Source organism: Pleurodeles waltl, chromosome 10, assembly GCF_031143425.1.
Source record: "Pleurodeles waltl isolate 20211129_DDA chromosome 10, aPleWal1.hap1.20221129, whole genome shotgun sequence".
NCBI classification, from domain to species: domain Eukaryota; kingdom Metazoa; phylum Chordata; class Amphibia; order Caudata; family Salamandridae; genus Pleurodeles; species Pleurodeles waltl.
In genome coordinates, this window is record NC_090449.1 from 139,995,780 (window position 1) to 140,018,664 (window position 22,885).

Genomic DNA, 22,885 nt, shown 5'->3' on the forward strand with positions numbered 1-22,885 from the left:
CTCAGGATACAAGACTCTGTGCCCAGTCTGCAGCCACTAAGTTTACGTGGGCCTAGTCGTTCCAGAACTTTTTGAGAACTCTGGGCAGGATTGGTATGGGTGGAAAGACGCACAGGAGGCCTCAATCCCACTCAAGACTAAGTGACTACAAGCGACTACCACCTTTGAAAAGCCAATGTGCAAAACTGCTGACATTGCACATTCTCTGCAGAGGCAAACAGATCTAACCAAGGTTCTCCCCAATGCTGAAAGAGACCTTGCACCACCTCATGGAGACGCCAATCGGCTGAGTTTGTTCAATCTGGTGTTCATAGAGCCAATCAGATTTTGAACCACCAGGGGTATGCCCAGCTGTTCCAGTCACGTACACTGACTCAGAGCCTCCTGGCAAAGGGTCCATGACCCCACTTCACGCTGAAGAGACCTGACTCTGGCCCAATTGTGGTTTGTTAACCGCCAGTGCAGATCTTTTGCAGTTCCCTCCGAGATCTGGATCATGTCGGAGAGATTCCCCCGATGCTGCTCCCACAGGAACTTCAGGTCTCACTGCAGAGCCCGCACATGCCATCTGGCATGAGTCACCAGAAGGATTCAGGAGGCCATGAGGCCCAGCAGCCTCAGAGTCATTCTCACCGAAATTCAGGATAGAGGCTGAAATATCAGCATCATAGCCTGAATATCCTGCACTCGCCGCTCGGGAAGATAAGCCGGAAACTGCACTTTGGGCCAGATGTATCAAATGATTTTGCACTCGCAAACTGCGAAATCGGCCGTTTGCGAGTGCAAAATCGTGGTCTGCAATGCATCAAAGGCATTCACAGACCACAAAATGAAAATCGCAAAAATTGCGATTTTCTGCGTTGCGACCTGGATTTTGCTAATCGCAATTTGCAAAATCCAGGTCGCAAAGCAATTCTGCAAAAAATCGCAAATTGCGATTTTTCGCAGAATGGTATTTTGCACATGCAAAATACCATTGTCTGCAACCAGGTGGTAACCTGGCGCAAAATTTAAAAATGCAGTAAAACTGTATTTTTAAATTTAATATGTAAAGCACACATGCCCTTTTGGCATGTGTATACTTTACAGTGAAAAAAATAAAATAAATTGGGGGTGCAGGAGAGGGGGCCTTAGGCCCCCAGCACCCTGGCCTTTTGCATTTCCCAATTGCGATTTCTGTTTGAGAAATCGCAATTTAGGAAATGCAAAAAATTCTGAGCTGTGGGCCAACAGGCCCATAGCTGCGAATGGGGCCAGTATCGCAATTTGCGATTCGGTAATTGCATTTGCGATTTTTAAGAAATCGCAATTACCGAATCGCAAATGTGATGATACATGGCCCTTTGCGAGTCGGTAATTGCGATTTCTTAAAAATCGCAATTACCGAATCGCAATGGGCCAGATTCATACATCTGGCCCTAAGTCCAGAACAGTTTGGTGGAAAGGGAGGGTGAGAGAGAGTCAGGTGTGACTTTTGCATGTTTACAGTTAACCCCAGCGAAGGCAGGAGGTCTGCCATAGTCTGGCTGTGGGAGACGACAGCCTTGGGGAGCTCGCCTTCAACAGCGAGTCATCAAGATAGGGTAAGAACCTTATCTTGAGGTGAGCATCAACCACCGCCATCACCTTCGTGAACATCTGAGGGGTGCTGGTAAGACCAAAGGGGAGCACGTTGAACTGGAAAGTGCTTGTGGCCTACTGTGAAATGCTAGTAATGTCTGTGGGCAGGCAGGATAGGGACATGGAAGTAAGCATGTTGCAAGTCTAAAGTTACCATCCAGTCTCCAGGGTAGACAAGACCTGAGTCAACGTGAGCATCTTGAACTTCCCCTTCTTGAGGGATTGAAGGTCTAGGATAGGGCGAAGGCCCTTGTCCTTTTTGGATACCAGAAAGAAGTGGGAATAGAAACCACAGCCTACTTCTGGCAGTGGAACCCACCCTAGGGCTCCCTTGGCTATGAGAGACGTAACTTCCTTGTGGAGAAGGGGCAAAGGATCCTCCATCATACAATTGAAGGATGGTGGCCTGGATGGTATGGTAGTCTCGAACGGGACAGGGTAGCCCCTTTAGATGATCTGCAAAATCCACCTGTCTGAAGTGATGGATTGCCAGTACGGAACGCGATGGCGAAACCTGTTCCCAAGCTGGCCCTTGGTGGGGGGAGGCTTATTAGGAGGGTTTGAAGGCTACTGCAGGACATGGGGGAGGACTGACCAGACCTCTGGCCACATGGCCCATGAGGTGGATGGGTCCCACGCAATCGGCCACGCAGAGGCTTTGGAGGATGTTTGACAAGAAATGGCCAAAAGGTAGACACTGGAGGCGAGGGACTGCCGAGAGGTCCACGGACCTGGCCGTAGCATAATAAATCTTGAAGCAATCAAGTGTGAGTCTGCCTTGTCTCCGAAGAGACAGGTGCCATCGAAGGGCATGTCCATCAAAGAAGCATGGACATCCCACGAAAAGCCAGATGTCGTCAGCCAGGCATGGTATCTCAGGGCCAGTGTCGTGGAAATTGGTTGTTGTGTGGAGGTAGGATGGTTGGTGTGTCGAGGCAAAATGGTGGTTTTGGGGATGTAATGTTGAGCGCATTGGCATATGTGAATGTGGACATAAGATGGTGTGTGTATATACATATGATGTTACGTGCGTTGACCTATGATAGCAGATGCGTTAGCGTTTGATATTGGCAATTTAGACTTATGGTTGAGGGTGTGCTAGGAGTTGATGTGGGTTTGTGGTTGCGTGATGGTGGGTTTGGTGACGTATGATGAACATGCTGATGTATAATAGAGGTTGTGTTGGTATACATAGTTGATTGCGTGGATGTGCAAATGCAGGAGCATTTGCTGAGGATGTTGTTTTTGTGGAACTATGATGGAAAGTAAGTTGGCATATGTTCGTTGTGCGGATAAGTGACCACAAGCAGGTGTATGTTCACTTTCAATGGTTGTGCTGGTATACGATTGTGATTGTGTGGGTGTATGATGTTGGGATTGCTGATGTATGACAAGGCTGTGTTAGTATAAACTATGGCTGTGTGAATGTATGGTAGATATTTTAATGGCATATGATGGTAGGAGTGATGGTGTATGATACTGTGTTAATGTATGATAGCAGGTGCATTCAAAGCTTCTGAGGAAGTATGATGCTAGTTATTTGGACATCTGGTGAGAGCAGCAGCAATGAGCAAGGATTGGAGATGAGAAACAGCAGGTACGGGTTAAGAGAAAGCTGAGCTGGACAAGGAGTAGTGGGGAAGCAATGGATGAGCTTGGCGTGGGTGAGCAACACAGAAGTGCAGATGTATTAAGGAAACAAGATCCATATTGAAGAGAAAGAGCAAGAAAACACATGCACTCTCTTGAATGCTAAAAGAAACAAGCATTTGCAATGCAAAGGATCTCGCATTTCTCCGAGTTAGAGCTATTAGCAGTTGTTAACTCCCAACCGGATTTTTTTTGCCTCATTCAAAGGAAAAAAAAAATAGCCCGATCGCGCTGCTAAACAAGCAAAATCGTGCTGTGAAAAAAAGAGAAAAAGTAGTCCACAAACCGGACAGAAAACAGCGAGCCTCATATGTTTTCAGTACTTGGTCGCTACGCTCGAAGAGGGCTAGACGTATGCAGGCCTTCCATTAATAAAAGCAAGCAGATTTTAGAAGGCAAGCCCACGAACTAATGAAAGACACTCACGTGACATGGATGGGGCTCCGAGCCCTTTCCTAACTACTACAGCCTCTCGCAAGAGATACGCATGCGCAAGCGCATGCGATGCAGGCTCGACCCTAAAAAGTAGTTCCCGGCATGTAAGCAGTGGAAGGACATGTCATCCAATGAAAAAGATCTATGGTCCAGAAAAGTGAAAAAACGGGAACAAGGAGGAAAAACACTAACTATAAAAGCTAGCAAATAATGCAAATAAGACTGACGTTAAAACGATGATTGATATCCAAAGGACTGAGCTAAAGCTCACCATAAGCGGTCTGATACGTTTTGACAACACACAGCTAATATATGTATATAGACGAGACCTGGAAAAAAAAAAAGAAAAAAAAAGAGGCAGGTGAGCCGATTACTACAAAGGTCTTGCCCAAATGCTTGGTGGGGGGGGAGGCCTTATTTCCAACTGGGAAGGAGAAATGTAATTCAAGTCACCCCCACTGCTGAACTTCTGTAATGTCGAGGGAGGGACAAGTATTTCTCACCCTTGGCAAGTTGAAGGGGTGCACAGTATGCCAGCATTCGGTTGCCTTACTTAAATATGCTGTAGAAATAAAGAAGTGGGCATAAACTTATCAAGCTACAAAATGTGAGATTAACAGCAAAGTGAACATCAGTGGGACACAGACCGAGGCACCAGCTTGACAAACGTATTTGTTAGAAAAAAATAAAGTGTCAGCAAAAAAACAGAAAAGAAAAAATTATTTTATATACTTACATTTTGTTTAAAAACATAATATGGAAGCTACAATGAACAGGACACATGGACGTTAGCACAGATGCTGCATTGGAGCAATTTTCTACGACCCTTTCCTTGCACATGTGTGCTTAGTGACTTCTCTCTGACGAAGCACTACCATAAATGTTTGAATAGGGAACTGATGATGGGAGTATAGCTATAGAAGATTGTTCGATTCATGACAAGTAGAAGATGAAAATATTACATACAAAAGTACGGCCTCTAGGTTTCTTTACTATGATTATAAACACACGCAAGGGTACTGTATATTGATTGAAAAAACACAACTGTTAAAAAGTCAGTTCTGGGTCTAATTCAAACACGTTAATCCTATAACGTTACCTCCTGTGGACGAATCAGCAAAAATAAAATAGCAATCAAGCTGTGTAGTTTTATTACGTGAGGCACTCCCGTTTTAATGCAGATCTGTGCAGGAGGAAAAACAACTTAAATGCAGGGAGGAGGGAGCTGATAAAATACTTTTCCCCATTTTAGCACCATAAAAATTTTGCTAGCACCTGCAGAAAAAAAATTGAGATTTACAACTCAGCAGAAATCTGTTCAATAGTTTTTGAAAAAAATACGCCATTACGTAAAATGGCGCTTCTCCTTGAATCTACTGTTCGAATTCACTATTCAAGGAATCACAGTGTACGTCAAACACATTTGATTTTTTTTTTTTTTTTTTTTTACAAATGTGATTGGCTGGTGAGGTCTCCTTAGTTTTTTTATGGCCATTTTAAAAATCTCCAGTCTATTTCGGATAGTAGCATTGTGGAAAAAACATTTTCACAGAAAGAGGTGGCACTAGAACAAGGGTCTGATCCCAGGGCAGTTTGTAGGAGATAGCCAGTGACGTGGGTAGCTCTTGTAACAGACCATGGAAAACAAAACACAGAATACTGCACATGATTTATGACAAAAACATAATTGTGAAAACTGCAATTTTAAGTAGTGAATTATTCTACCATTTTGTGATAAGTGCTAATTTGATTCAATTTGAAACTTACAAAGTAACAAAAAATAAAGACCTAAGGTTGTGAGGTAGAGAGACAAATGTGGTATCCGCTACGTGGGTGCTTTGGCACGAGCATAAGAATGAGAGGAGCCAGCACGAGAGTGAGAATGTGGAGAATGTGGAATGCGAAGTAAGTGGAATGTGGGAGGCGTTTGTGGGTGAGCCGTTGAGAAGGGGTGGCATGAAGAGATAAGGAGGTGGTTGGTGTAGGACTCGTTGTACGACTTATTTACAGAATAAACTTGCCTTTGTTTAAACTCTGCAAGTGTCGACTCCCGCCGGTCATTCTCACAACAAACTATTACAGTCGTAGAGCCATATGCCATGTGTAGTGGGGTTATGGTTTTCGCGCCAACACGGTGTTTGGCCAATTCTGCATGAAACTTAAGAAAATTACATCCACTTTGGGTTCTTACAGGCAAACTTCATGCAGGTCCGTCAAGTGGGGGCCAAAAAAACGGGGCTCCAAAGGTTGCATTTCCCATACTAAATACCACAGGATACATTACAAGTTGATACAGGTGGAAAAAAAACACAATTAACATAATTAGACCAAACTTGGCATGAAGTGGAGCTATACTCAGGGAAGTGCCTTTGCTTGATTTGGTGTAAATTCATTAAGTAGTTTCAGAAGGCCAAGTTACTTATCTTTGGTAACGCTTCATCTGGTAGAGACTATATCTAGCTGCAGATTCCTTACATTTGAATTCTCCCCAGGCATCAAGACTGGATCTGGAAGATTTCTGTGAGCATTATCTCTGCGGGCCGGTAGGTGGTGCCAATCGGCTCTGCATCAGTCGTCGGCGTTGCCTATGCTGGAATGACGTTGTGGGTCCTATAAGGGCGCCAACCAGGTGCACCAATGTCAGTTTAATTTCACGACTTTCCATGGCAGAAGCATAGAGACGTGAAGAGCACTGACCACTGGTGTGTCAAAGCTAAGGTTCGGAAAGGGAAGCTCTTAGAAATCAGTTCACAGAGCGGGGAGGATGTGTGGGTCGGTAAGGAATATGCAGTTAGATAGAATTAACTTTTCCATCTAATAGAGACATCTAGCTGCAGATTCCGTACCTGTGAATAGATACCCACCAATACCATCTCCGGAGGTGGGTCTGCCAACCAAGCTCAAATAAAGTTCTGCAGGACCGAACGGGCAAAGTGCTCGTCCCTACGGACCTGACAGGCCAGGCAGTAGTGCTTGGTAAACATGTGCAAAGATGCCCACATTGCTGTCTGACAGATGTCAAGGACTGAAACTCCTTGTGCTAATGCTGTGGTCACAGCTTTAGTTTGGGTAGAATAAGTGCGAAATCCTTCAGGGGGTTGCTTTTTGGCCAGTGCGAAGCAGATCTTAATGCAGAGTACGATCCATCTGAGATGGTCCGCTTCTGCACTGCTCAACCTTTCTTCACACCCACATCCGGAACTCTTTTGTACAATCAGGGTAGAAGTCCAACACTCTTTTTGGGTCCAGGTGGTGGAGTCTTCCCTCTTCTTTAGAAGGATGGGGAGGGGGGCGGGGGGTGCATAAAAACTAGGCAAGGTGATGGGCTGGCCTAAATGAATGGGAGTAACCACTTTTGGCAGCAAAGGAGGCCTTAGTGCAAAGCAACACTGTCAGGATAGACAGAAGGTAGGTAAGGCACGCAGCTCACTCACTGTGGGCAGATGAAACCACGCAAGTAAGGATGTTTTCAATGTGAGAAACTTCAGAAGACAACTAGGATGAGGTTTGAAAGGGGCACACAAAGTGAGAACCAAATTTAGATCCCACCAAGGCATAATTAATGGAGCTGGAGGAAAGAGATGTGTAAGGCCTCTGAGGTACCCATGTACAAAAGGAGACTTAAACAAAGAAGGTTGTTTAGGCAATCTCCAAAAAGCAGAAATAGCAGACAGAAATCTCTTTAAGAGTGCTCAGAGCAGAGCCCTGCTGGGCAATAGAAAGGATAAACACAAGACCTCAGAGACAGGAGCATGGGGGGAGGGTCAACAGACTTGTCTGTGCACCATTCCACAAATTTCTTCCAATGACAGGCTTGTACCGTTTCAGTTACAGAATTCAGGAGGAAGGTCAAAGGCTTTCAACTGCTGCTGCTCAATCTGCAGGCAAGAAGGCGTTGAGTGGACAGGTTCGGGCGAAGACCCATCCCCTGCTGCTGCAACAGAAGATTCTCCTGAAGGGGTAGTTTGATCTGAGGATCGATGGACATGCTCAGCAGCTCAGGATACAAGACTCTGTGCCCAGTCTGCAGCCACAAAGTTTACGTGGGCCTAGTCGTCTCAGAACTTTTTGAGAACTCTGGGCAGGATGGTATGGGTGGAAAGACGCACAGGCGGCCTCAATCCCACTCAAGACTAAGTGACTACAAGCGACTACCACCTTTGAAACGCCAATGTGCAAAACTGCTGACATTGCACATTCTCTGCAGAGGCAAACAGATCTAACCAAGGTTCTCCCCAATGCTGAAAGAGACCTTGCACCACCTCATGGAGACGCCAATCGGCTGAGTTTGTTCAATCTGGTGTTCATAGAGCCAATCAGATTTTGAACCACCAGGGGTATGCCCAGCTGTTCTAGTCACGTACACTGACTCAGAGCCTCCTGGCAAAGGGTCCATGACCCCACTTCACGCTAAAGAGACCTGACTCTGGCCCAATTGTGGTTTGTTAACCGCCAGTGCAGATCTTTTGCAGTTCCCTCCGAGATCTGGATCATGTCGGAGAGATTCCCCCGATGCTGCTCCCACAGGAACTTCAGGTCTCACTGCAGAGCCCGCACATGCCATCTGGCATGAGTCACCAGAAGGATTCAGGAGGCCATGAGGCCCAGCAGCCTCAGAGTCATTCTCACCGAAATTCAGGATAGAGGCTGAAATATCGGCATCATAGCCTGAATATCCTGCACTCGCCGCTCGGGAAGATAAGCCGGAAACTGCACTTTGGGCCAGATGTATCAAATGATTTTGCACTCGCAAACTGCGAAATTGGCCGTTTGCGAGTGCAAAATCGTGGTCTGCAATGCATCAAAGGCATTCACAGACCACAAAATGAAAATCGCAAAAATTGCGATTTTATGCGTTGTGACCTGGATTTTGTGAATCGCAATTTGCGATTCGCAAAATCCAGGTCGCAAAGCAATTCTGCAAAAAATCGCAAATTGCAATTTTTCGCAGAATGGTATTTTGCACATGCAAAATACCATTGTCTGCAACCAGGTGGTAACCTGGCGCAAAATTTAAAAATGCAGTAAAACTGCATTTTTAAATTTAATATGTAAAGCACACATGCCCTTTTGGCATGTGTGTACTTTACATTGAAAAAAATAAAATAAATTGGGGGTGCAGGAGAGGGGGCCTTAGGCCCCCAGCACCCTGGCCTTTTGCATTTCCCAATTGCGATTTCTGTTTGAGAAATCGCAATTTAGGAAATGCAAAAAATTCTGAGCTGTGGGCCAACAGGCCCATAGCTGCGAATGGGGCCAGTATCGCAATTTGCGATTCGGTAATTGCATTTGCGATTTTTAAGAAATCGCAATTACCGAATCGCAAATGTGCCCAAGGGAGGGTGAGAGAGAGTCATGTGTGACTTTTGCATGTTTACAGTTAACCCCAGCGAAGGCAGGAGGTCTGCCATAGTCTGGCTGTGGGAGACGACAGCCTTGGGGAGCTCGCCTTCAACAGCGAGTCATCAAGATAGGGTAAGAACCTTATCTTGAGGTGAGCATCAACCACCGCCATCACCTTCGTGAACATCTGAGGGGTGCTGGTAAGACCAAAGGGGAGCACGTTGAACTGGAAAGTGCTTGTGGCCTACTGTGAAATGCTAGTAATGTCTGGGGGCAGGCAGTATAGGGACATGGAAGTAAGCATGTTGCAAGCCTAAAGTTACCATCCAGTCTCCAGGGTAGACAAGACCTGAGTCAACGTGAGCATCTTGAACTTCCCCTTCTTGAGGAAGCGCTTGAGGGATTGAAGGTCTAGGATAGGGCGAAGGCCCCTGTCCTTTTTGGGAGCCAGAAAGAAGTGGGAATAAAAACCACAGCCTACTTCTGGCAGTGGAACCCACCCTAGGGCTCCCTTGGCTATGAGAGACGTAACTTCCTTGTGGAGAAGGGGCAAAGGATCCTCCATCATACAATTGAAGGATGGTGGCCTGGATGGTATGATAGTCTCGAAGGGGACAGGGTAGCCCCTTTAGATGATCTGCAAAATCCACCTGTCTGAAGTGATGGATTGCCAGTGGGGAACGCAATGGCGAAACCTGTTCCCAAGCTGGCCATTGGTGGGGGGAGGCTTATTAGGAGGGTTTGAAGGCTGCTGCAGGACATGGGGGAGGACTGACCAGACCTCTGGCCACCTGGCCCATGAGGTGGATGGGTCCCACGCAATCAGCCACGCAGAGGCTTTGGAGGATGTTTGACAAGAAATGGCCAAAAGGTAGACACTGGGGGCGAGGGACTGCCGAGAGGTCCACGGACCTGGCCGTAGCATAATAAATCTTGAAGCAATCAAGTGTGAGTCTGCCTTGTCTCCGAAGAGACAGGTGCCATCGAAGGGCATGTCCATCAAAGAAGCATGGACATCCCACGAAAAGCCAGATGTCCTCAGCCAGGCATGGTATCTCAGGGCCAGTGTCGTGGAAATTGCCTAGCGAGTCGGTCGTATCAAGTCTGCAACAAATTGTGAACTTTGCCTTGTCTCTCCCATGGGCAACAGCCCGAGAGAATACAGCCCAGGCCTTCTTCGGGATCTGTGGCAGCACTTGCACAACCATATCCCACAGTGTATGGGAATAACAGCCCAAAAGCATGTGGTGATCACTGACCACAATGCAAGGCTGGCAGAAGACAAAATCTTCTTCCCAAATTAATTCAGCCTTTTGGATTCCCTATCTGGGGGAGCTGTCTGGAATGCGCCTTGGGAAGTTGAGCTTTCTGTGGTGAGGTGCTGCGTCAAGAAAACTGGGTCCCTTGGTGCAGGGTGATGGCTGCGGGCAATTGTCCTGTTCACTGGGCCCCTGTGATTGGTTTGGACCAAGTACCCAGAAGGAAGTCAGGAAGGGCCTCATTGAACGTGAGCAGCACCTCTGTCAAGAGAATAGCCTTGACGGCCATCGAGGGTAGATGAACATCCAGGACCTCTGCCGCCCTCCATAGCACCATAACCACGGTAGGGGGAGATAGTAGGCCAGTATCTGTTGAGGTGTCTAGTCTGCTGGCTTCACCCATGTCCTCACACTAGTCCATTTCACATTTGTAAGGCTGGTATTCTAAAGGGTCCAGCGACCCCTCATTCGTCCCCAAGGCCTAGCCAAGAGAAATAGGGCTCAGGATCCAAGTGAGGAGGTAAAGACCCTGCCAGTGCTGGAGTCAGCTTCGTGCAACACCCATCCAGCTTAGTGTCAGAGCAGGGAATTACAATGGGGATGGAGCCGCCGGTGGGTGCGGGCAGCACCGCCGGGAACGGCGTCGGGGAAGGTTAAGGTGGTACACCCAGTGCTGGTCCACGTCCAGGACTAGATCCCTAGGAGCCCTTTGAGGCCAGAGTTGCTGGTGTGGCACATGAAGCCCCCCCCGTGCACCCCTCCGCCACAGGATCAAAGGCGTAGGGTCAGATTGCCCATAATGAGACACATAGCATCATAAAACTCTTGAGTTGAACAGGGGCTGCTCTGGCTCCTGAAAATTCAGGAGGGAAAAGTCCACACAGGTACAGGTTTCGCAGTATGAGCCCTAGAGCATCAAGGCTCCCTCATCTCGTCAGCCGATGGACGGGGAGAAGATGAAGAGCACTTTGACTTGTTAGATTTTTTCTTGTGCCTCGACTTACCCGATCGCCCAAGGACTTTGACGGGAGGACGACAACTCCGGACTCATGAGTGGTCCCGGACATTCCTTTTGACCAAGAATTCGACCTGCACAGTCACGTGCCAGGCTGCCATCAGCTCTAGGGACCACACCCTTAAAGACTTTGGATACATGGCCTGTCACTCTGAGTAAGACTCTGGGTTGTGGTCGCACTCCAAACACCACAAACACACGTGGTGCGGATCCGTCACGGACATTGCCCAATGACAGGATCCGTAGGGCTTGAAACCTTTCTTACTAGAAGACATCCCTTGACATACCAGGAAAAAAACAAAATGCCGGAAAAGTCGAGTCAAAAATTGACTGAGGGATAGCCCTCTTCAGATCAGCTCTGGCTGGCACGGAAAGAATAGAACTGATGTTGGGGGTTCCAGGGTCGCACCTATATAGGACTTGCAACGTCATTTCCGGAGTGGATGACGATGATGGACATGGAGCCAATCAACGCCATCTACCGGCACACAGGGGTACTGCTCACAAAAATCTTCTGGATCCAGTCTGACACCTGCAGATAATTCAAAGGTAAGGAATCTTGTAGCTGTAAGTTTCTACTATATATTACACTAATATTATAAGATTTAATAAGGCAATGAAGATGTTACATTTTAGAGATTTCTGGACTGTTAGTTCACAGATCATCCATGGATTCATGATTCAATGGAGGAATCATAAATGGGTTAAAAAATAAAGACACATGTTGGACGAGGGAAATTTTTCAACTGTTGTGCCTTGTGGATCTGCAACTCCACTGTGCTCTGATTGGCTGCTTTTCATAGAGATCAATTGCGGCAAACATAACCCTTACACTGTGCACAAGAACCCTGCTGGCAAAAAAAGAAAACGGGAATAAGGAGACAGGGTTAGTATACGATGACCCACAGGTCCTCATCGGAGCCCCAAATGAACACCCTCCCAAATTCAGTGCCAGATTCATGGGTACTTAAACCTTCCTAGATGCTGCAGAACCTTCTTTGCCACCAGGATACAAGAATCCTGTAATTAAAATATACCACTTTCCAGTTGTGCTTAGCTAATGGCCTTACATAGTGGTTGGCATCACAGATAGGTTTATGACTAAGGTGTTTTCACGATCAGTGATGTCATTATTAATGTTTAACAAGTCATGAATGATGTAATATGTGAGATCTTTAGTAGTGCATGGTGGGGGCACAAGTTATAGAGTTTGGCAACTGAACTTTAACTGGCTAATTTCAGTGTCAGCATATTCATTAATATGAGTATGGCTACATATATGTTTATTAGGCTAAAAGGATGTTTATATTTGTTTTCATAAATTGTTAGGCAGTGGTTTTACAGTTAGTTTGGCAGAAGAATGACTATGTGGAGAAATCAATAGAAAATCTGAAGATCTGAAGAATAATGCACAATTTTTTATGGAAGGATCCTTACATCATTGTATGGAAATATAACTCACCCCCACTTTTCTTTTTCTGCTCTTCTTCCGCTTCTTTCTGAATTTCCTGAATAATCTTTTCATCGTCTTGCTAGATTGACAGTAAAAAACAAAAAAAAAACATTAATTAAACCAATAGAGCACTGAATTATGTTTTCCCGAATCCAGTATTCATAGCTACTATTCCAAAAAGTTATTGTATTAATTGAAAACATTCGGAGGTAAAAATTGAGAAAACAGTAATTTCTTGTGATAAAGTTTCTCTAGAATGCACAGCTTTCATAGCTTATGTATGCTTTAAACATCACTGTTTCTTCAAATTTCTTTTTAAGCCTTGCAAATCAGAAGCATGGTCCATTATCTGTGAGGACATTATAAGACGTGGTTAAGGATGGTTGTCAATAGATTTAGGTGGTACATAAGATGAGAAAGGTAATATTACAGGCAAAAGTTGCATTATTAACAGTATTCCAAGCCTAAAACCTAGGGGTACACCTGAACCAATTAAAGATCTAGGCCCCTTTTCCCCCATGGCAACACTGGAACCCTTTCAGTTAAAATGCATTCAACCCCTCTCTATGCACCATTCGAAACAGCTTTCAATAAACACCTCATTTTTCAAAAACTGTATTAACTAACCTTTTTCTGCAATAATCTACAGCTATGTACACATGTGAATACAGGTGTTAGAATTTCCCTGTCACTGATAACCATAACCCACCAATTATTTATGTACTCACACAAAACTGCTCTATAAGCTATTTAAAGTTGATATTGCTATTTAAGGCATTTCTTTTGGAATAGGTTAGTAGCATGTAAACAGATGAGGCTGAACTGGTTACCGGCATGAGGTACCTCTGCTGAAACCATAAAATGGAACAGTAGGGTTGATGCCGCTGACGAGGTGAGGCTGATAAGCCTAGCAAGCGTGATGTGGCCCTGTTCTCTTTGAACTGTTCCAGAGCAAAATTGGACTGGTTCTCAAGCAGGCGGGTCCCGTCAAAGGGCATGTCTATGAGGGTCGATTAGTCATCGCCAGAAAATTCACTGTCATAAGTCAGTCATGGCGGCGAATGACAACCCTGGTATCAATGACTCGCTCCATGCAATCGGGGGTAATCAAGCCACAACTAATTGTAAACTTGACTGCATTATGAGCGGCTTGTAAAGCTTGGGTCAGATCAGATCAGAGGTCTCCCAGGACACCTGGGAGGACCTGAACCACCAAACTCCAAAAAGTGTGGTTATAACGGCCCTACAGGCTACTGGCATTTACAGACTTAAGGGTCAAACTTGTGGAAGAAAATACTCTGTTCCCAAAGGTCTCTGCTTCTTTGGACTCTTTGTCTTGGTGGAGTGAACACAAAAGTGGTGGATCTGTTTGACTAGTAAATGACTGCACCGTTTAGATCTCAGGCGAAAGGTGCAGGGATAAAAATGCGGTGTTACCTAGAGCATAGTGATGGAGTCTCACAATCTGGTGATTTACAGGGGGCCAGAGCAAGGTTTGACCTAGGCTCATAGGAAAGAATCTGTTTGTTTCTCATGAATAGGGAGCATGGACTCAGAGATGGTTTGCCCCGCTGGAGGACTTTGCTCAAGACATTGGTTTTGACCTTTAAGGTGGGAAACTGAAGGTGGTGAACTTCAGCCACCCTCCCCGGGGCCACTGTCAAGGAAGCACTCTCTTCAGTGGCCGGACATGAGGGTGTGAGTAGATCAGAGTCAGGGGAGACGTCAAGGCCACTGGCCTCTTGGAAGTCATAACACCAATTTTACCCATGTTAGGGTTGACTGAATTCATCACCTGCTTCGTAATCATTGTCAGAATGGGTACCAAACAAGGAGTGTAGTGCATGGTATTTTTCTGGTGGCCGCAGGATGTTGAGCGGTGCAGATTACAGTTCCACGGAAACTGAGAGCGGCCTCACTCAAGTTTTAATGGCGTCCACTTGGAGTCAGAAAGTAAAATAGGCACTTCATCTTCCAGCGTCTATGGCGTGGATATTGGTGTCGATTCCTCAGGAGCCGCCGGGGATCGTGGAATCTGAGGCAAGACAGGGGCTGGGGAGGCCCAGTCATGGTGTCAGAGTCACAAACTGGCACTGAGGGCAAACCTGCTGGTGGTATCCCAGATGTAGGGCATCTCAGCTCCTTGGGACACACTGGCGCATCAGAGGAAGGTGGTAGAGTTCTGAATAGTTGGAGCATGGTCTCATACAACTCGGTCACGGATTGTGCCACGACAAGTTGCAGAATTGGCTCAGAAGTCAACAACGCCAGGAACGAGATTGAGAGCAATGACGATGCCCACACCCCCCTTCACAGGAGTTCGATAGTGGTGGGAAGGGGCTGAGTCCCACTTGGATTTTTTCTTCGACTTACCCAAAACATTTATAGTGTGACAACAGTCAACCTTGGGATCCACTTCTGTGATTTTTGGACCAAAAATGGGACCGAGACCAACTTTTGGAATTCTTGGAAGTGGACCGATCTTGACGAGGAGTCTTCCAATGCTTGTCAACGTACAACTTCGCTTTGCGATCCTATTTGACCTTTGGGTTCATTGACACGCGGTCATTGCAGGCCTTCGAGTCTTGGCTCGACCCCAGGAGTCAGGCAAACCTGATGGGGATCGGTCATAATTTTTGCCTGCAATAGTCCCTGTAAGGTTTAAACTCTTTAGGTTTCAGAGGTGGCATTTCCCTTGAACACAAAAATATATATATATATATTTTTTTTTTTAAGGTAAAAATGTCTCAGGAAAAGGCCAGAGTCAGCTCCAGATTCGATATCTGGTGGTGTGGAAAGGAAGAAACTGATGTCAATGTGTGAATGACAAGTATTTATTGCCACATGTCACTTCCGGAGAGTACTGGTTTAAGTGTGGGACAAAACAACGCCCCCCTACAGACATGCAGAGGTATGACTGAAGAACGTTTTCACATCTGGTTTGATGCCTGGGGAATATTTAAAAGGTGAGTGATTCTGCAGTTAGAAGTCTTGATCAAAATATATTATTAAATGATAGGCATGCTAGGACATTTGATGAAGCATGATAAACTGATTTCTCAAGGTTTCCTGCCCTGCTATGCCAAAGGAACCACAGAAAAGAGCATAACAACAGACCTTTTTCCAAGCTTTTAAGGTAAACGATACTGGTAGTCTATGTGCACTACACTATTCTCAACTAATGCCCTTCCTACCCTTGCCACTCAGTGGCACGAGCAGAAAGTGCTTCTCAACACAGTTACAAATACAACTGTGTAAACTGTGTACCACGCATGTTTATGCAAATATATCCAAATCATGCCTGCTAGCGTGCCCCTCTCTAGGCCTTACTCCACCATAGTACTCATTCTGGTCAGTTAAATCATTAATAAGTAACAGTTCTGTTTGATTGCAAGATGGTAAGACAATGTCAAGAACATATGAAACAGTGATGTCATGTAGCAAGTTATTAATAATAGATCCATACTGAAGGACAAGAGATAAAGATGAAAAACAAACACCACATGTTGTAGGAGGCTGGCCTGGTTTGTAGTGGGTACCACAGGTACTTACGTACAACTTATACCAGGTCCAGTTATCCCAGACTTATTAGTGAAATGTAGTCTGGGTCTAGAAGCCACGTTTTCTAGAGGTAGCGGTAGGCAGAGCAGCCAAGGCTGAACTAGGAGACATGCAAAGCTCTTGCAATACCACCGTAGCCACAGAGTACTTACACAAAAGAAAGACAATACTCAGTGTTATCAAAAATAAAGGTACTTTAGTTTAGCCACACAAGGCCAAATATATCTTAGAGGCTAGACTCCCTTAGGAGGTAAGTATAATACGTAAAATATAAACTAGTAACCAGAAACAGGTAAGTAAACAGTCATAAAATTGTGCAAATAGTGAAAATCACCATAAATTACAATAGGGCTAAGGGGAACACAAACCATATACTACAATAGTGGAATGCGAATGTCGGTTTCCCACCTAGGTAAGAGTAGTGTGTAGAGGGGCTCTGGGAGTGCAAGAAAACACCAAAGGTAAGTACCTCGCCCCGTAGCCCAGGAAAGAAGGAGCAAAGTACAGCAAGTTTCCTCAGAACACACTAGAAGTCATGGTAAAGAATTATGCACAAACCAAGCAAGATTGCAAGACACCAACAATGGATTCCTGGACCTGAAGTCCTGCAGAGAGAGGAGACCAAGTCCAAGAACAGCTGAAGAGTTCAGGAGTAACAGGAGCCCCTGCTAACCCGGATGAATGTGCAAAAGTGGAACCTCCGGTTGGAAGAAAAAGTCAGAGATGCACCAAAGAAGACAGCTGCAGCTTCCTGCTTGGTGCAAAAAATGTCCCATGTTGAAGAGATGAATGCAGGCTGTTTTTCATCACTGCATTCCACCAACAAGCCTTGGCTCATGCAAGGGACGTGTTTGGCAGGAAAAGGTGCTACCCAGGCCCAGGAGGGAACTGGAGGTATCAACTCGGACTGAGGAGATAGAGGGGGCTCTCAGCATTTCAGAGAGCCCTCAGAAGACTAGGCAGCACCCACTGGAGCCCCAGGACACGGGGACAAAGGAGTTGCAAATTGCAGTTGTCGCAGCACTACACAGCAAGATCCCACACCTCCGGGGAACAACTCACGGAGCTGAGCGTCGCAGGATAGAGTGCTGGGGACCTCGGCTACGCTGTGCACGAAGGATTCCTTGGCGAAGCACACAGAAGCCCTCGGAGCTGCAAAACACACAGTGCACAGGGAGGCAAGCTCTTATGTCCACCAAATTTGGACAGTTGGACCTTTGGACAGTCAGAGTCACTTCGGTTCACCTCCTGTGTTCCAGGATCCACGCTCGTCGTCAGGAGAGGAGACCCAGAGTACCGGTCGTCACTGCAGAGAGGTGTCTGCTGAAGCAGGGAAGTGACTCTGACACTCCACAGGAGATTCCTTTGGTCCTGCTGGTGCAGGATGAAGACAGGCAGTCCTCGGAGCGTGCATGACCTGGAAACTGTTGCAATTGCTGGCAGGAGCTGAAGTTACAAAATTGCAGTAGCTTTCTTGGATACTTTGTTACAAGTTGTAGAGTCCATTGAGCAGTTCTGCGGTTGATCTGACAGTAGAAGTTGAAGCAAAGGATGCAGAGGAGTCCATCTGGAGTCTTGCAAACCAAATCTGAAGAAACAGAGGAGACCCTAAAAAGCACTCGGAGGGGGATTGGCTACCTAACCAGGTATGGACCTATCAGGAGGTGTCTCGGACGTCACCTGCTGGCACTGGCCACTCAGATGCTCCCAGTGTTCCCTGACCATCCTGAAAACAAGATGGCAGAACATAGGGACACTCTGGAGCAGTTCTGGGAACCAGCCCTGGGGTGGTGATGCACAGGAGAGTGGTCACTCCCCTTTCCTTTGTCCAGTTTCGTGCCAGAGCAGGGACTGGGGGTCCTTGGTGAGAGTATTCTGCAGCAAGTACTCATTTTTAAGACCTAGGGAGGTTCTCAGGTGACTTCGCAAGGGTGAAAGCCTAAACTAAATGGATCTTTTCAGCATTGAATGCTTGAGCTCACCAGGAGGTATCTCAGACCACACCAGGGATGAGTCTAACAATTTTGGGTGAAAGATTGCCACAGGTATAACTGTTCACGCATTACTAAAACAGCACCTGTGTCTAATCCACTGTTCAGTTAGGATGCACGGACCACCAGAAGTAGTGTCTATGGGTCACTGGAAAGCTGGGAAGGCGAGAGGCCTTAAACTCAAAATCTCTCCAAACAACCAGGACTCTCTAGAAACTGTCTAGGTGGATGTAACCAAGTTATAACCAAGTTCAGTGGCACTAGTGGCGATCAGACACGTGAAACATTATTTCTGGTATTTACTGCCACAGTTGTGCTTCAACAGGCTAGGGTTTAATTAGCTAGTCAGGGATGTAGCGCTAAGGATGTGAGAAAGATGACAGAGATGCCAGCTGGTCTAAAGAAGATCTAGCATTGATTACTTGTGAAGTGATTACCTTAGAGGTTGGAATCCAGTAAATACTGACCACAAGAGCACAGTGCGAGCCCCCAAATAGAAGGTGGAAACTTGGAGCTTTGTGCTCAGTGTCCTATCCAAGCCTCTAGGTGATCTAACAGATCTCAGAGAGGTCCCCAGATTGTCACCCTAGGGGAACAGTGTCCCTTGAAAGATATGGGTTTCAGGAATGGTCTGAACACTGGAAGCTACCACATGTGCAGCTGGGTACACTGGACCTGGCCTCCATTCTGACCTAAAGGGCAAAAGAAGGGAGTTGCTCTCTTACTTCCCCTCTTAGGTTGGCATTGAAGGCTGAATCAACTGAAACATGGAGTGACTATGGTGAACTGACCTTAGGCCAGGGAGGATTTGTCCCAAGCATTAAGGATCCTCTGACTTGAGGAAATATGAGCCTCAATAGCCCCATTCAGTAATGAAGCTGACTGGGCTATAAGCCTATTGATATAAATGGCCTTAGGCAGTAGACAGCCTTAATGCCTTCTGTCACTAACGACCATCCACAGTAAGAGCTCTGTGCCCTCAGACAAGAGCAAATAACAGTTTGGTAGTTGGATAGTGTGCTAATTTAAAATTGGACTATTTGACTTGCCAAAAATCAACTCCGCCGAATGGGAAGGAGGGCAGGCCATTAAAAAACCTATCAACAGCTAGAGTTTAAATCAGAAAAAAGAGTTATTGAAGGTTAGTGCATCAGCTCCATCAGATAAATAAATACCCATGTAGTAGCTTCTCTAAGGTGGAGGGTCTGAGATGTGGACTTCACACTACATGTATAGTAGTATCTGGTGAAGGAGTGGAAAGATGCTCACATAGCAGCCAAAACCATAATAGTAGCTTGGTTTCTGGTGGAATGAGCTAGGTATCCCTCTGGAGACTCAGAATTGATTCTGAAGAAAACTATGGTTGTAAGGGTGAGCAATCTCAAAGAGCAACTGTGCATAGGCTTAGAAAAATGTGCACATTAAGAATGCATGGACCAAACTACGGTCACACTGCAGCATGACAAAAGAGCAGGAGGAAGCATTTATGTAAGCCCCTTTAAAAAATGCTTCATAATAGCTGGTACCAGAAAGCTTAACCTGAAGTGGGTCAACAGAGGGTCCTCGCACCAGGCCACATCTTTGCCCAGTAGCCAGTGTAGATAAACCTGTTGAACGGACAGCAAGCCGCCAATGTAAAATCCACTACCTCTGTATACAGGTCAAAACCACTCAACTAGTTGTTATGTTATGTGAATTTGTAGGACATGGCTAATTACCTGTGAGGGTATCAAAGGTGCTGAGTAGGGAAGGTCTGACGTGGGAGGAGGAGCTCATGCCTGTCTCGTCTGGAAGAGGCATGTCTTGAGGTTCCTTTAGTAGTCCATGATGGACTGGGAGGCTCAAAGGTGTTTCTGGAGGTTGTTCCAGGTCTTGGCTGTGAGATATGAGAAGGAGCATCCTCTGCTTCTGGTCTTCTTAATACAAGGGAGGTGTGCTCTTGCCTGGGATGCAGGTCAAAGGTGTCTAGTGGGTTGGTAGGAGCTGAGTTGTGCAGGACAGGTGTTGTAGAGAGCTTTATAGGCATGTTTGAGTAGATTGAACTTACATCTTTCCTGGATTGAGAACCAGTGGAGATTGCTGAGGTGAGGAGAGATGTGGTTATTTTGGGAGATGTTCAAGATGAGTTTAGCAGCAGCATTGTAGGTGGTTCTGGTGAGATCAGCTGAATCTTCATAAGATGTAGATGAGGTTTAGATGAAGAAAGGTGTCCTACTACCAGGACAGCAGGTCATCTTGAAGAGATAGGCAGAGTGGAAGGCAAATGCTCAGGCTCAGCAGCTTGGAGTACCAAACCGAGCTCATTCTGTGGGTAACAGAATGAGCTACGCCTGGTCTCTCCTGAGTTCACCCAAGGCACGCACCACTGGGAAAACTGTGTTAAACTACTTCTGAATGCACTCTTGGTCAGTGAGATGACGCCAGCTGAGCTTGACAACAGTGACAGAGATAAATTTGAGCATTATACTAAAGTCAAGAAATTCCCCTCAGGAGAAATATATATATCACACCATAATTAAAACCACTTGCATTCAAGTTAATTAGCGACCTCACTCTATGATCCACACCTTATACACCAAAGCAAGAACCACATGAATTTGTAGAAGATACAGAAAGTTTTAATATAATAATACAAGCACAGCAAGAATACATATATTTTCTTTCGTCAGTCTGTGCAAGAGCATTTTAAAAGGTATTTAAAAAGCTTTAACATCATTAATAAAACCACCATTATTGTACCATAACAACATAACCATGAAACAAAAAAAAAATAGTACGAGAAAACAAATAAAACAGCACATTTTGTCTGTTGTTATACTGAAGGTCTACTCATATCAACAGAGATTTGTAATACACACAACTTCTCAGCTACGGTTTCCCCGTGTATAGCAGATTCTGCAAATATATACATGTTGATGCGTTTCGGCGGGAATGTTAAATAGCAACCGCCTCCTTCAGGACAGTACAACTGATTCAGTCTCCCACAACATTTCACAAACAAAACATCATAGGGACCAAATAGCTTGTTTATATCCTTTGTCTAGGTTCCAATTAACCAAAAACAGAAATCTTCTCGTGCTCCACAGAATCACATTAGGTATGTGAATTAACGAAGACGCGAGACAGGCTGATAACGCAGACTTAGAAGGCCAACACGAATAAGGGAATCCCCATAAAAGGAGGAAGAATCATGTAGTCTTAAGACAACCTATTCCATTTATACATGAGATGGCATAGTGAGGATCGGGTGATGGAATACTGATTGATACAATGGAGAGTGGGTCAGATTGGGCCACATACCTAATGTGATTTTCTGGAGCAGGAGAAGATTTCAGTCACAGAAGTTGGGGAGCAGAGCTCTGGATCTGCATCGAAGAGCATGGAAAAAAAGGACCTAATTTGAGCACACATGGGTGAAGCCAATATAAGGGCCTGCTTAGTCACTCTCGGATACAGGACGAGGCTGCCATGTGTTCCAATAGCACCACTTACTGGTGCAGAAAATGTTTCCAGATTCAGACTAGTGCCCAAGGAATTCAAAATATTCAGAATCTGCAGCTTGAACCATCCATCAGAAACTGGATTCCTTAGATGCAAGGTGGCAGCTCTTACCAAAAATAATGACTTTGTAGCAGCCTGGGAGTTATCTGCAACCAGAACATCTCTGGGGAGGGACGTGGTGGCAGCCATTGTCCAAGTGGAATGAACACATATTTCTAGAAAATATTTATTCTCCACAGAATATTTCTTAGCCATGTCATGTCAAATCTTGACAAACAAGTTACTTACCTTTAGTAACGCCTTATCTGGTAGAGACTATCTAGATGCAAAATCCTTACCTTAAAATACTCCCCAGATGTTACACTGGATCTGGAAATGTTTGAAGCCTGAGTTGGTCTGCCCTGGAATTCAGAGTAGTCCGCCAGGTGTTGAACCACAAGGGAAATGCCCTGGCCTTCCAGCCATGTCCAGAGGCGCAGGGCCTCTTGACAAAGGGTCCACAATCCCACCCCGTTTGTTGAAGTGTCAAATGGCGATGAACCATTCCTTGGTCGAAGGAAGGAAGGTTTTCAATCACAATTGGATCACCCCGAGCTCCGACAGGTTGATGTGAAGCCTGGACTCTGCTGGAGGCCAGAGTCCTCTGCTCTCCACCTCTTCCAGGTGGCCAACCCAAGAGTGACGCATCTGTCACTACACTCAGCTCTGGATGGGGAAGGGGGAGGGTCTGCCGCTGACCCAATTGTGATTTGTTAGCCACCACTGCAGGCTCTTTGCAGTTCCCTCGGAGATCTGGACCAGGTCAAAAAGAATCCACTGATGCTGTGCCCACTGGACCTTCAGGTCACAATGAAGAGCCCTCATATGCCAATGGGCATGTGTAACTAGAAGGATGCAGGTGCCATTAGGCTCAACAGCCTCCGAGCTTGTTTCATTGAAATTCAGGATAAAGGCTGGAACATAGGTATTATAGCCTGAATATCCTGGATATTGCTTTCAGGAGGTTAGGCCCAATCTGCACTGTGTCCAGAACGGACTGATAAAAAGGAGTGTCTGA

At 45.8% G+C, this 22,885-nt stretch overlaps 1 protein-coding gene across 4 annotated transcripts in view; it reads right to left on the reverse strand.

Moving 5' to 3' along the window:
• The window catches only part of RNF216 (ring finger protein 216), a 697,454-nt gene that overhangs the window by 17,497 nt on the left and 657,072 nt on the right, over positions 1 to 22,885 (reverse strand). For all 4 annotated transcript variants that reach the window (XM_069210010.1, XM_069210009.1, XM_069210008.1 and 1 more), the window contains one exon: positions 12,785 to 12,854. In XM_069210010.1, the coding sequence (XP_069066111.1) occupies positions 12,785 to 12,854 (70 nt within the window). The remainder of the gene's footprint in view (positions 1 to 12,784; positions 12,855 to 22,885) is intronic.